Source organism: Grammomys surdaster, unplaced genomic scaffold (genome assembly GCF_004785775.1).
Source record: "Grammomys surdaster isolate TR1022 unplaced genomic scaffold, NIH_TR_1.0 194, whole genome shotgun sequence".
Taxonomy (NCBI): domain Eukaryota; kingdom Metazoa; phylum Chordata; class Mammalia; order Rodentia; family Muridae; genus Grammomys; species Grammomys surdaster.
The window spans coordinates 11,397,013-11,412,366 of record NW_021604639.1 but is presented as its reverse complement, the minus strand read 5'-3'; the positions used below and the strand labels follow the sequence as shown (position 1 = coordinate 11,412,366).

The 15,354-nt window shown below is 36.0% G+C and overlaps 1 protein-coding gene across 5 annotated transcripts in view; it reads right to left on the bottom strand.

Moving 5' to 3' along the window:
- Tasor2 (transcription activation suppressor family member 2) overlaps nt 1-15,354 on the bottom strand; it is a 46,651-nt gene that overhangs the window by 24,705 nt on the left and 6,592 nt on the right. For 2 of the 5 annotated variants that reach the window (XM_028769898.1, XM_028769902.1), the window contains exons 2-10: nt 10,863-11,005; nt 10,610-10,733; nt 10,506-10,525; nt 10,314-10,413; nt 7,498-7,598; nt 5,985-6,088; nt 4,776-4,848; nt 4,611-4,673; nt 477-1,187 (exon numbers count right to left, since the gene is read on the bottom strand). In XM_028769898.1, the coding sequence (XP_028625731.1) occupies nt 477-1,187; nt 4,611-4,673; nt 4,776-4,848; nt 5,985-6,088; nt 7,498-7,598; nt 10,314-10,413; nt 10,506-10,525; nt 10,610-10,635 (1,198 nt within the window). In that variant the 5' untranslated portion in view covers nt 10,636-10,733; nt 10,863-11,005. The remainder of the gene's footprint in view (nt 1-476; nt 1,188-4,610; nt 4,674-4,775; nt 4,849-5,984; nt 6,089-7,497; nt 7,599-10,313; nt 10,414-10,505; nt 10,526-10,609; nt 10,734-10,862; nt 11,006-15,354) is intronic. The other 3 variants (XM_028769899.1, XM_028769900.1, XM_028769901.1) reach the window with 3 other exon arrangements.

Genomic DNA, 15,354 nt, shown 5'->3' with positions numbered 1-15,354 from the left:
AAACCAAACCAAACCAAACCAAACCAAACCAAACCAAACCAAACCAAACCCAGATAACACAAAGGACTAGAAATTGGGTCCTGGACCATTTCAAGGTGCTTAGACTGCTGGTTACAAACGAGTGCTCCCATTGGTATGTCTGTTTTTAGAAGACCCCCTTTCTACCACCTGCCAGAGCAAATCGGTCATCTTTCTTATATGTGAGAACCATCTTTACTAGAGAAACATTAACTTGGAATAGGCAGGCCTTTAAGATTTTTCTCCTTTTCTTTTTTTTCCTTTTTTTGGTTTCCAGTTTTTATCTAGATCACACTGGTTTACTAGTTTTTATATATACATATAAATCACTGGGGGGGGGGGGGAAATGGCATTTCTAACAAACTTCTAACCCACTGCTAAGCTCTAGTTCACATGGATACAGTTGATAGGGTTTTCGGTGAAGTTGTAATGTTAATAATCACATACATTATTCTTACCTCTTTTTCTCCTCTGAGGGAACTGCCCTTTAACTAGCTTTAGAGTTGGGTTGCATGGCCTGCTGTCTGTTCTGGGTGCAGTTCTTTTACCAGTGGGGCGGCCCAGGCTCACCCGCTTACTTGGCAGTGTAACAGCTGATGTGCTAGCCTTCCTCTTTGGCTGAACTCTCTGATTGGAAGATGGGATCAGAGCTTTCTTCTTCACTTTCCATGTTCTCCCAGACTTTTCTGCTGTTTCAGTTTCTTTTCGTCTTTCCATCTCTGAGTCAAGAAATTCAGGATCTGGTGTCATAACTAAAGAAAATCCAACATCACAAACCCCATCTGAAATGGAAGGGGCCTGAGGATGCTCTGCCAACAATTCCATAGCATCAGACAGATCCAGAGTATAACCAGTAGGGTCTGAAAAATAACACTTCAGATGAGTCCAGGACTCTGAAGGGCACGTTTCAAGGGGGAGAGGCAAGTCAAAACCATGGGGCAGTTTCCCAGTGGATGCAGTATCTTTCACTCCATCTTGAAGAGGAGCCATCAAAGAAAGGCTTTTGTCCACCTTGTATAGCTCTTGGAAACTATGCTTTACTAAGATGTTTGGAGGGATTCTTTCTTCACAAAGTGATTTCTTTGCTTCTAGAAGTGCATAACTAAGGGCAGGTAAAATAGGTATCACTTTCAAAGAGATGCCATCTTCAACTTTCAAATCCTTTGCTCCTAAAATATATACATACATACATATATACATTAAAAATTCAATAGTATTTTAAGACATATAGGAGAAAAAAATGCTATAGATTACAAATTTATTACCAGGTTAAATATGCTTGCTACATTATTGAAAATGAAAACATAAAGGGGAACTAGTAAGTTTTATGGGTATATTTAATGAGTATCTATCTCCATGTATTTATATCAAACACACACCAAAAAATGATTTGATATGCAAATAACTGTTACAATGAGTAAAATAATCCTGTCTCCAGATCCATCTCATCTACAGGAGAGACAGAGTTCAGTGGGCATTCACAGTAGCAGCAAGGCCCTAAGGACAGGCAGACTGTATCCTACTTCACTTGTATTCTTTGAGACACTATAATGGAAAACGAAGTGAAAGTGCAAAGGCTTTAAGCCTTAAATACCACGTAAATAACAGCTGTTATTTTACTTCTCTATAAACTTATATTTTATACATATTTTAAAAACTAACTCTACTGTGTAATCTGTACTTTATTTCATTTCCCTTCTTATTCTTTGATTATTTTGTTTTTTGTTTTTAAATCAAACAAATAACCTTATAAATGAGAAAAAGGAAAATGTCAGTTCTCTATGAACTAGTTAACAAAATTCTAGAACATTTCAGTTACCAGTAATATAAACCTACAGAAACAACTCTAGTGCCTACTAAATGGAAATAGGAATTACAACATCTTTCTAAAAACTATCTCCAGATTTATGAAATAACCAATTAGTCCTAGTTAAATACAATAATACTGTAGCAAATATTGGAAAGGGCAAAGGGGAAATTATAAAAAAGTAAATGTAATTAAATAGTAAAATAAAGTTTATTTCTTCAAGGCTCATCACTCAGAGTACAAAAAGGAAAAGAAAATATAGAAAAGGTCTGTACATATGAATGGAGCTGATCTCCAGATGGGAGGCTTACCTAAGCTGTGGGAAGTGCACCCAGAACTTGGTTAGGGGTAGGGTTAGGGTTAGGGATAGGGTTACTGCTTCCTCTGAGCAGTGGTGGTGGCACATCTTTAATCCTAGCACTCAGGAAGCAGAGGCAGAAGATCTCTGTGAGTTCCAGGCCAGCCTGGTCTACAAATCGAGTTCTAGAAGAGCCAGGACTATGCAAAGAAGCCCTTTCTGGTGTGTGTGTGTGTGTGTGTGTGTGTGTGTGTGTGTGTGTGTGTGTGCGTGCCTGTGTTTGTGTGTGTATGTGTGTATGTGTGAGCCATGTAGAAACAAGAGAAACAAGCAAACAAAAAACTGAAACTGTCTCAATGAGAAAAAGCAACCCAACACTGTTTGTATTCATTCATACAGCATTCCTGTGTTTTTCCTGGGTACAAGTAATGGTTCTTATCCAACCCCAAGAGGAGAAATGAAGACTGGGGATGTAACTCACTAGGACAGGGCTTAAGACACATAATGAGACCCTGGATTAAATCTCTAGCAGAAAGGAACCAGGGGGAGCTGACAAAAGTGAAGAATATGACCATAAAGCTTTTAAGACGTTTGTACTTTTTATTTGTATGTGTGATTACATACATATGTACAAGTGCTGGCATTAAACCCCTCTGGAGATAGAGTTAAGGGCTGAGCCACCTAATGTGGGCTCTGGGAACCAAAGTTGGCTCTTCTAGAAGAGCAGCAACTGCTCTTGCCCATTGAACCATTTCTGCAGCTCTAAAATAAAAAAAAAATCTAACAAAAAAAAAAATAAAGCAGCATGGTATGGTAGTCAAGAGCCAACCCTAGAATCAGGTTAACACTTTAAGGATTGCTAAATCAATTATCCTTAGAAAAATACATAACACAATAAATGTGAATATCCTTTGTCAATCTGTTGGTATAATTGGTTGTTTTATTTGTTCCAAAATATCAAAAAGTACTGCTCTCTTCTTTGATCACCAGAATATACATAAATTTTTAAAAATCAACTTTAAGGGGCTATAGAGATGGGCTCATGAGTTAAAAAGCAGCAATTGCTATTACAGAGAGTCTGAGTTCAGATCCCAGTACCCAAAGAAGCTCAAATCTACCCAAAACTCCAGTTTCTGAGGTCCCAACACCTTCTTCTAGCCTTCAGGGTCACTGCACACATGTGGTGCATACATACATACATGTAGGCAACACACGCATACATAAACTAAAATAAATCTTTTAAAACAACTTTAAAACATTTTAGTGTTGGCTGTAAGTTTAAAGAAATACTAATTTTAGCATTATCCTTAAACACATACAGAAAAATTTAAATGCAAATTGCTTTGTTACAAATTTATTTGCTCAGAGCTAATTTTTTTCAGATGTCTGGCACACATATGCTCTGAAGATATATACAATGCAGCCAAGGTAGATATTATCCTGGGGATGTAGCCCAGTTGTAAATTGCATACTCAGAATCCCAGTATCACAAACCAAAAGTCAAACCAAGCACACTAATACATTTGTATGTCAAGCACACCCAGATGTGGTGGCAAATACCTATACTATAATCCCAGATGATGTACTCCTCAGGATCAAATCCAGAGCCTTATGTTGGAGGAGACTAGTACTCTACCGAATGAGTTACATCTGCATCCCACAAGTGTTTTAACTGCAACATCACACATTGTATAGCTGTTTAGGTACTATATTATATGACTTGACCTATGGTAATCTGAATTGAGAATGTCCTTTATAAGCTCAGATGTCTCAATGTTGGTCCCCAATTGATGGCAGTTGTTTGGGAGGTTTGACGGTGTGATCTTGCTAGATGAAGTATGTCACTGTGGGCAAACTTTAAGGTTTCAAAAGCCCTGTGCTAGTATGTTCTCTTGGCTTGCAGTTCTAGCACCCATGCCTGCTGCCTCCATTCAACCATTACAGATTCTAGCTCTCTGGAAGTGTAAGCCCAAATAGACCCTTCTTTCTATGTTGCCTTAGTTATGGTGTTTTATCATAACAACAGAAAAGTCACTAATAAATGATTAATATAATTTTTTGTGTCTAAGAGCCATGTGTTTGTCCTCAGGGTCAGTATCATGTTGGGAATACATGGTCCAAATACAAAGACTTACAGTCTAGATAGCAAGAGTAGCCATGAAAATCCTGAGGCATAGCTTTTTGACAGACTGTAGGAAAAGTATGTCTTAGCTACTGTTGAACAACAAATGGATTCAATTTTAGATATGCTGAATTTTAGGAAGTTTAGATATCATGCTAGATATGTCAGTATGTGGAGACACAGGTCTGAAGCTTAAGAGTCCACTTGCAAAGGAAGTCAACTAGGAAGGTTAAAGAAAGACAGTTGCTTAAGGGAAAAAACACAGTTAACAAGTGCTCTGTGCTAATAAATCAGCGAGTAAGGTAAGGACTGGAAAGTACCCAAACCCAACAGGATGAGTGGACTGGGTACCACTGGAACCCTACCTGCTGATTGAGGTGCATGGAATAAATGTAAACCATGTAGACTCATCTGCTCATTTCCAAAATCTGTAAAAGTAAAAATCAGGAGAAAAAGAAAGTATGTTGTTGATCTCATGAAACAAAAATAAATATATTAAAATTTTTTCTCCCTAGAAAGCTTGTCCTTACCTGGTTCTGGAGTTAAGGCCGAAGATGTAAGTAAAATGAAAAAACTCCTATCTTCCAAGCATTTGATGAGTGCCTTAAACATTAAAAAATGAATAGGTGTCACTTATACCGTTTCCAGCTACGGAGGGCTCTGCATATTATGTCAACTGTTCTAAAATAACCAGAGCGATGGTCAGGAGGGGTTCTGTCTCTTCCCATTCAAGTGGAAACCCTGGCTGGAAGCCATAGGACAAACTATCATCCAGAAAAGGGCAAAGCTGTAAGAAAAGTGTCCTGAACAGCATTTAAATCCTATTTTACTACCTAGACTGAGAAAGTAAGCTTATAAAACCTCTCAAAGATGAAGGCTAGCTTAGGTTAATGTTATTTGCAACTCAAGAGTATTTTAATCAACACTACCATTAAGACAGGCCACTGTCCCAAAACACACACATGCACGCCAGGTCTATTTTACTTTCCTTTGCCTTATCTATCAGAGGAACAGACAAGAGCTGGCTTGCTTCATTACTGTCAACATTTGCATCATTTCCTTTGGACTATTCAGAAATCACAAAAGGTGGATCAAACTCTGGGTGAAGCATCTATCTTCACACAAAGAACCCTAACATGACAGTTTTTTTTCCTTTATTTTTTTTAAAAAATTTATATATATATATATTAAACACACTATTGCTGTCTTCAGACTTGCCATAAGAGGACATTGGATCCAATTAGAAAGTTGTGAGCTACCATGTGGTTGCTGGGAATTGAACTCAGAACCTCTGAAAGAGCAATCAGTGCTCTTAACCACTGAGCCATCTCTCCAGCCCCAACAGAATTCTTTAAATCAGTAGCTATTTCTAAGTCTCATTTCTTCTATTATGAAAAAGAAGAAACAACTTGTATAAACCCCTGGATAATGGTTAAAAGTGGCTTTCAAAGAAGCATCTCAGAAGTGGTATTATGACTAATGTAAATGCACTAGATATCTAATCAATGTATCAAGAAAACAAAGACTTGTTCTTTTAGTTAGGAATATAAGCTGACTAATGAGACACAAAGGTAAGCTGAGACGTAAGGAAAATGAAAATGTCAGCTACAATAGTATGTCAGTTAACATTAACAGTGAAAACCCTCCTGGTAAGCTAAATAACGCAGTGAACACTTAGGTACCAATTTCCTAGTTTAAGGAAAAAATTAATAATTATACTTGAAATTATTGATTCTTACCAATTCCTTATTTTTAACATATTCCATTAGCTTATCTATGTGTTCTCCTTGTTTGTTTGTCAATTCAACTTCATATAAATCAAAGCATAAATCTTGATAACAGACTGTAGAGGGAATCGGAAACAGAGAACATTTTAAATTTTAATTAAAACCATTCCCTAGTTTTATCACGTTTTGATCCCATACACTCCACTGCCCTTTCTTCAGGACATGTACATACGTACCTATGTACATACGTACCTACACAGAGGGTCTCACTATGTATTCTTGGCTAGCCTGGAACTTGCCATATAGACCAGAGTGACCTTGAACTCACAGAGACCTGTCTGCCTGTCTCCTTACAGTTGGGATTAAAGCTACATGCCACCACATCTTGCCTTGGGATTTTAAAAAAATTTTCTTAACAATTTTGAAAATATTAATTTTTTAAAGATGTATTTATTTTTATTTATATGAGTACATTATAGTTGTCTTCCGATACACACCAGAAGAGGGCACTGGATCCCATTCCAGATGATTGTGAATGTGGTTACTGGGAATTGAACTCAGGATCTCTGGAAGAGCAGTCAGTGCTCTTAACCCGTAGACCATCTCTCCAGCCCATATCTATTGTTTAAACCCTTCTTAAAATGTACTTTAATTGTAACACTTAAGAGAGGCAGAGGCCAGCCTGATCTACATAGTGAGTTCCAAGGCAGGTACGATTATGTAATTATGTAATGAGACCCTATCTCAAAATTTAAAAAAAAAGTTCTCTCTTATATTGCTACAAAATTAACAAAATAAATACTAGACAAAAATATCAGTGTTTCATGAATTACATAACCCAAAATTTTCTCATATTTTATTTTTGTTATTTTTCTTTTGAAAAAGGATCTCACAATGTTGCCCTGGTTGGCCTAGAACTTTCAATGTAGATCAGGCTGGTCTCAAACTCATAGAGATCCATCCGCCTGCTTCTGCCTCCCAAATGCTGGTATCCTATTTGTTGTGAACTTAACAGTATTTAAATTCAAAACAATAAAAACTGTTGTGCATGAGAGGAATGGTTCTGGGTTTTGAGCTATTTTTTAGTATATCTGTTCAATTCTCTAAGCATTCTCTATTAAAGTCAAAGTTTTGTCATCTTTGATGAATCTGCCAGTTTGTAACTGACTTCCAAGGAGTGGACAAAATGGTAACTCTACAACTTCCTCAAAAGACCATTTTAGCCGGGCAGTGGTGGCGTACGCCTTTGATCCCAGCACTTGGGAAGCAGAGGCAGGCGGATTTTTGAGTTCGAGGCCAGCCTGGTCTATATATAGAGTGAGTTCCAGGTCAGCCAGGGCTACACAGAGAAACCCTGTCTCAAAAAACCTAAAAAAAAAACAAAAACAAAAACAAAAACAAACCCAACCATTTTAATAAGTATTTAAGATGAAATTTAGACATGTTTGTGAATGTATGGACCACAGAGTGGACAAGAATCCAAGAAAGCCCAGGATATGGAGTTTGCCATTACATTTCGACACACCTTTCTGCTCCAAGTAATTCTGTCTTCTAAAGGCAGCTTCTGGTAGGCTTTCTTTCAGAGAAGACACTTTCATTACATACTTAAAATCTAGTTCCCAGGGCCTAAAAAACAAAAACTCATAAAGCAGTGTAATAAATACTGACATGAGCTTATCACTTTCTAACGCAAATGCAAACAGAAATATAATCATAAAAAAGTCTTTAAAGGGCTGGAGAAACAGTTGTTAAGAGAGTGCATGTACTGCTCCTATCCTACAGAAAACATGACCCTGGCTCCCACACCCACACTGGGGAGCTTATGACTCCCTCTTTTGGCCTTTACTGGCACCTGTACATACATGCACATTCCCACATACAAAGTATACATACACACACAATTACTTTTCAAGTCATTAATTTCTGGGTTAGATTATAAATATATAACATACATTATATGTGTATTTATATTTATATAGACAATATAGATTCTCACACATATGACCTGCAAATGATAATACAAACATGTTCACATTTTATGAATACATGTATTTTTAGAATGGCCAAAATATTTAGATGTGTTAAAATTATGTATTCTAAAACTGAAAATTTTCATAAATTATACTAAGTTAAGATTCTCTGCAATACTGGGTTATATCATAGAATGAGTCACATGCAGATCTTCATTGTATCATCTCCCAAGTACTTTTTCTTTATAATTTATTTTCAAATAGTATCAGACTTATGTAAAAGTTGCAAAAATAGCACAAGAAATTCCTACAGTCTATTACGTTGCTCTCAACATGCTTTGATTTTTCCTTCCTCCCTTCCTTCCTTCCTTTTTTTTGAGAGACATATCTGATGTCTTTTAATCCTCAAATAATTGGGGTTTCCCCACCAAAAGAACATTTCCTTGCACAACAAATTACCAAAAATTAAGAAATTAACAACTGTAGACTACTATTACTTATCTTATACCTTATCCAAATTTTGCTAAGATTCTTCAAAAACCAAAACATAAAACCACCAACAAAAACAGATTGGGCATGTTGCAAATATATTGCAGGATATTAGATCACACTGTAAACCCCTAATTGTGGTATTTATTTACTGGAAAAAACAGTTTTTAGTTGTGGTGTGCTTCAGCCTTAGCCCATACTTTTAATCCAACAACTTTTTGCTTGAATATTGTAAACAAGATTAAAGTCAACCGTAGGTCAAGAGGTGGAACAAGCAACCAGTTGACAGGAAGTCAAAATAGGATTATTAAGAGAGAGAGTAAGTGGGAGTTGGGAGGATCGATAGAGACACAATGGAAGGAGAAAGGAGGGACAATTGAGTTTTAAGGAGAGTTTTGGAGATGATATGAGAGAGGACATTCCTTCTGGGATGCTGACTGAGGAGTTTGATCAGCCTCTCTGAGTTAGCGCCTTTCACCCCAGCATCTGGCTTCTGAGTTTTCATTAGTAAAAATAGAGTAATGGAGATTTTGTTTAAAAAAACAACACATATATATTCATGCATACATGCATGCACAAAATGTATACACGCATAACAGTAATAATCAAGAAAAAGATGCTAAATAAGTCAAGAAAAAAGATGCTAATCTATTTAAGGAGGATGTGGAAGAAGCTTGAGGGAAGGGAGCTGGGGGGGGCTAGAGGAAAGGAAGGGTGTAATGCGATATAATTCTATTTCAATTAAAAGCACAAGTAAAAACTTAAAAAAAAGGTTGGGTGATGGTGATTTAGCCTTTAATCCCAGCACTCCAGGAGGCAGAGGCCTGCCTGCATCCTGGTCTGCAGAGCAAGTTCCAAGATGGCCAGGGCTATACAGAAAAACCCTGTCTCAAAAAACTGAAAAACCAAAACCAACCAAACAAAAAACACTTAAGAAAATAGATTTTCAGTTATCTCTTCGATTAATATCCAAGTTGTAATACTGAAAAACATGCAAATAACCAAAATTTCACCTGTTTTATCATCTACTTGAATACTATATGCTATCATTTTTCCTATATTAAGCAACTACACTGTATGGCAAGAAAGAGCTTTTCCTTCTTTTAAAATTATTTTTTCACAAAGTTCTTACTTTACTAATTATGAACTATACTCTCCCTGCACTCTGTTCTTATAAATAGCCAATGGAAAAGGAACTCTGACAGAAATCCAATTATCATATCTCAACTAAACTATATCTATGCTTTAGTAGTAGGGAGTACAAAAGTATGAATAGACCAAACAAGATTTCTTAAAGATATCCTTTGCAGTTCCTCAGGAGAAAAACAAAACAAAACTTCATTATCATAATTCATCATACTATAAACAGATTTAACAGCTACTTTTAGTATTTTTTTCAAATAAGAGAACCATGTGACTATTAGAACATCAGATACTATTAATTTTAATGAGTCAATAATAGAATTGAGGGGCTATAATTTGCTGTATTATTTCCTCTGTGGACAATTCTAATTTGTTTTAGAGAAAAAGAAAACTTCTAATATAAAATAATCTAATCAGGCATGGTAACAGATACAAGTAGCCCCAAGTCAATCAGGAGGCTGAATCAGTGAGCCCTTGAGCCCGTAAGTTCCAAACCAACCTGGGCAATATAACAAGACCCCATCTCAACTACAGCAATAGAAGTATCATTTTCTCTTTAAGGATTAGAATTTAGGTGGTCTGTGTACTTAGTACTCTACACAATCAAAAGCATCCTAGCATAAAACCAGGTAAACTCACTCTATTTCACACCAATCCTATCCATTACAATACTGAAATGAGTACCCAGCAATGGAAAAACAAAACATGTATTAAGGATGACAGCCAACATAATACTTACAATTGTACTGGAACCACTGTGCCATAAGTAGACCGAAGAGTTACATCACACAGCAAACAACCCTGAATAATTAACTGCCCTTTCCACGGAGAGCTGAGAGCTTTAAGAAATAAGGACAAAAAGCAGCTGATTACATTGTGAAACATTTATCAAAACAACAACAAAAACCACAAGAGCTAATTAATTTCTTACCATTTTTACTGAGCTCAAGTCTAGAAAGAAACAAAAAGTTTTTTATTAGGGAATAAGAAACAAATCAAATAAAAATATGCATTTATTATTTTATTATTACTCACATGCTTTTATAAGTGGGTGCTGCCATCTTTTAGGTTCCTTGTGCTGAAAAGCTACAATTATACAAGGACAGGTCTGTCTGGGTCATTTAATAACAGTGTAACCTGAAAGTTCAAAGAGGTAATGCTGAAAGAAGGAAAATAAGTATTATTAGCACTATGGAACTGCTATGAATTAAGTTTATCCCAACCTCAGCCAAATCTGAAACTTAGGACATTAAATTAAGAATTTTTTTTTTAGGTATAATTTACTCACAGTGACTTAGTTTGAAGGCACGAAAATGACTTCTTTTGTAAGAAACTTTGTAGGTATCTGCATCCACATAGCAGTCAGAGCCATAAGATGGCCTAGGATAGTTAGTTACCTGTATAATTCTCAGACACAAACTTGAGTTTTCCCTAGAATCAAAACATAAGAGTCATCAGAAGTATTCAAATAGCAATAGTCTTAACAGTAAGGTTTATTTTAAAAGTAGCCTAATAGGGATGTAGATGTGTTTTTTTCACCAGTAACCAAAATAAAACTATGCTTCTTAGAAAAATAATCATCTTAGAACCATTAATGGTTTTAATCACCCACAGGTACTTTAAACTTAAAAAAAAAAAAAAACTGTGCTTGTATATCTTTCTGAGGTTTTTCATCACACAAAGGAATACATGATCAGACCAATTATCTTTAATGAAACTTCACTGAATGGCTATGCAGTGATTATAATACAAAATAAGACAAATGAAATCTAAATTATCAAAAGATGAGTTTCTAAACCAAAGTATTAATGAACTGTAAATTACAGCAGTGCCCTGAACATCTTCAAGGGGCAAGCATGTAATAAAGTGTTCATTAAGCAGGTACCCCTAACAAGTGAATGATCAATAGTATTTATCATGGTAGATGAAATGAAGAACTAAAAGTCAAATTTACTGGTGTTGAATGTGTAATTCAGTAGTAAAATGCTTACCCAATGTGGACAAATATGGTAAAAAAACTTTAGTTTTGATTCCTAGTGATAGAAAAAAGTCAAGTTTTCTTTCATTTTTTTAAAATTTACTTTTATTTTATGTGCATTGGTATTTTGCCTGCATGTATGAGAATGTCAGATCCCCTAGAACTGGAGTTATAGACAGTTGTGAGCTGCCATGTGGGTGTTGGGACTTGAACATGGGTCCTCTGGAAGAGCAGCCAGTGCTCTTAACCACTGAGCCATGTCCCCAGCCCAAAAGTCATGTTTTAACATATGATGAAATGTCAAGAACAATTAAGTGTGAAGGGGGAGAGGCTCATAAGCTTCCTTTACTTGCTGAGGAACTACTGACAGATGACAACTTGTGGGGGAGGAACCTTTCTCTTCAAGGGTGTGGCCCTATTATGTCCACCACACTCCAGTGTGTGACCACACTCATGATTATATATATAGACAGTACAAACTGGACTTGGTTGGTTGTTTTTAAAAAAGTACAGGAAGTTCAGAAGGGGCAGGGAAGTGGAAGAAGGATCTGAGAGGAGTTAAAAGGAGTAAATATCAAAATACATTATATGAAATTCTCAAAGAATTAATAAAAATATTACATTAAATAAAAAAGACCAGGTGCTGGCTCAATGATTAAGAACACTGGCTATTCTTCCAGAATCTGGACTTAATTCCCAGCACCCAAATAATAGCCAGAAACTGACTGAAACTCTAGTTCCAGAGGATCTGGTCTCCTCAGACACTAGGCACACACAAATATAGTATACAAATATATGTATAAGCAAAATATTCATACTCAAACCTGTATACTGTACAGTCCTATTTACATAGATGTCTTGAATAGACAAATCGAAACAAGTGGGAGATAATCAACTAGACTAGATTAGTGACAATTTCACAAACCTGAATACCTGAGACCTGCTCCACACACACATACGAGAGAGAGAGAGAGAGAGAGAGAGAGAGAAAGAGAGAGAGAGAGAGAGAGAAAGAGCGCGAGCGCCCAAGACCATATAGTTTAAATGGGTGAATACTACCGAACAGGAAAACATCAGAAATCTAGCCACCATACATTATGATCCTTTTTAGTCCTCAACGTTAATTTCACCTAGTACTGACTGCTAAGCACCCCTCTTCTTGAATTCCTGATGTTTTGGGCAGCATACGCTCCTCCACTTCCCCATTATCTAGTTCTATTAATGTCCCAAAGATTTTGGCCACCTATTCCTTCTAAACCATCTCATATGGTATCTTGATTTCAACTGATAGCCCCAATCCTGGTTTAGGTGGATCCCTCCCTAAATTATTTTAATTGTCTGCAAGGCTATTTCAGAAACATAAAAGGCTGAATGTTTCTCTAATTCAGAAAAGTAGTACCTATCCACTTCCTGAGAAATTACTAAGTATAAGTTCCTTGGCTAAAGACTTAAATGTCATTTAATGCTCACAGTAATGCTACAAAGTTATTTTCCAAACGAGAAACTAAAGCATAAAACTTTCATGTTAATCATGTTTTTTAAACAATAGTTAAAATTACCTATTTATAGCTAATGTTACCTATTTATACCCTCGAATTTATCAGCTTCTCTTTCAGTTTTTTCTTCCTGACTCCTTTCTACTCACAGTACTAGTGCAATCTATTGAAAGCCTTATATTCTCTTACCCTAACATTCCACAGTTGTCAAGTTTGCTCAAGTCTACCTGTTCTCTATTCTTATGTCATAATGACAGTATAAGAGAAACAGTATGAAAGTAACAGTCTCTTGGCATTTAAAAACACCTTGTTTTACATTCAAAACTCAATTATGTCTAAACTCCTAACTGAAAATTATGACCTGCTCAATACTGATGAATCTGGCTTTTATTATGGTCATCTCAGGGAATTAACTAAACCTCATTTTATTTTGTAGAGAAGAAATTCACTTTCCTCAGACCTACATCTGCCTGAATTGTTCAAAGGGCTAACAGCACAATAATAAAGCTATTTTGATTATAATTCTTCAAATGAAATATTTATTCTATGTTTATTATAAATCTTCAAATGAAAATTATAAATCTTAAAATAAAATTTCTATAATCTATAAAGCAATCTACAATTTGGCCACTGTATTCATGGTTCAAAACAAGCTCATGTAGAGCAACTATGTTTTAATTGATGATGTAGAAATTTTCATAAAGTTTTATCATTTCTATTAACAAAGATATCACAAGCAAAGCCAAACTTTTTGAAAGAAAAATTAGTGCAAGTCCATTGTATGTTTTACTCCTATTTAGACGATTAGTTTAAATAACCACAGGCTTTTCTGTTATTTTACAGTCCTTATATGTTAGTTCCAATTATTTTTTAGGTAAATCTGTCTTTGTTTCTCGTAACAGTTCTCTTCCAAAGGACCCAGACTCAATATTCAGCACCTACTTGGTAGCTCACAACTGTCTAACTTCAGGGGATCTGAACACCTCTTCTAGCCTCTGTGGACACCAGGAACACATGCGGCACACACACATATATGTGGACAAACACTGGAACACATTAACACTCCCCCCAAAAAATCCAATTCAAAAACACAAATTCAAAGCTGAGTATGATACACTTGCCAGAGGAAGTAAGATCTTCAGTCTGATGTCAGACTCAAAAAACAGACCATCAATATTTGAAATACAAATATAGTAATATATCTCTTATGATATAATTTGAACATTACTTATCTTAGACTAAAATTTAACAAGTTGTAACTATGGACACTACAATTTAAAATTTTTTGCTTTATACATCTAAATTATAACTGAAATTTAATTATTCTACTTTAGACTTGGCATAATGTTATTTTATCCTTGTACTAGTCAAATGCTGATTTCTCTGCCTCAATATCTGGTTGCTATCAGGACATGACATTGTAATGCTTATTTCAAGTATCTCTTGTCTCAGTGTTATATAAACACTGCTCCCCATTCATTTTCTACTTTGGAGAGATGGGAAAGGGAAAGAGAGCAAGCATGCTGAGCAGCCAATGACTGAACAGAAGTGAGAATAGAGCTGGGCTTCCAATTCCAGTGAGGAAAGGGGTAGAAGGAAGAGATTTGGCCATGAGGTGAGCGATCAGCAGCTACTATGAGAACACGAATGAAGCAGAGAGCCCGATGAATACTAAAATGCAAGTATCTCAGAGATGTTGGCTCAGAAACAGATCTATTAGTTTAGAGGATTAGAATAGACTAATACTTGCTCAGCTATTGTGTTATAAAATTTATTTAACAAAAATAGTCCCTGTTTTGATTATTTGGGAGGTAGTTGGGTTAGAAAAAAAGACTACCACTACTAAATTTCTTACAATATAGATTCAATCATAGCTTATAACACTGTTCTGATTTGGGCCCCATCTCAATCATCTCTATGGAAAGCTAGAAAGAAGGTCTATTTCTATCTTCAATTCTTGACACAGTCATGTTCCTTGTTAACGTCAAAAATTCTAAAGAGAAAAGGGCAATGATAAAGTGAACAAATGTTTACCAAGCATCTAATTTGCATTTGAATAAATCTGTGAAGTTTACATTTCTCCCAAGTCTTAGGTATGTCCTAGCTTTTACCAATGCCACAGAAGCTAACATCTATTCAGTTCTCAGTTCATGCTGAGTGGTGGTGGGAAATGCCTTTAATTCCAGCACTTGGGAAGTAAAGGCAGGTGGATCTCTGCAAGTTCAAGGCCAGCCTGGTCTACAGAGTGAGTTCCAGGACAGGCAGGGCTACCGCAGAAAAAAACTCTGCCTCAAAAAAACCACAAA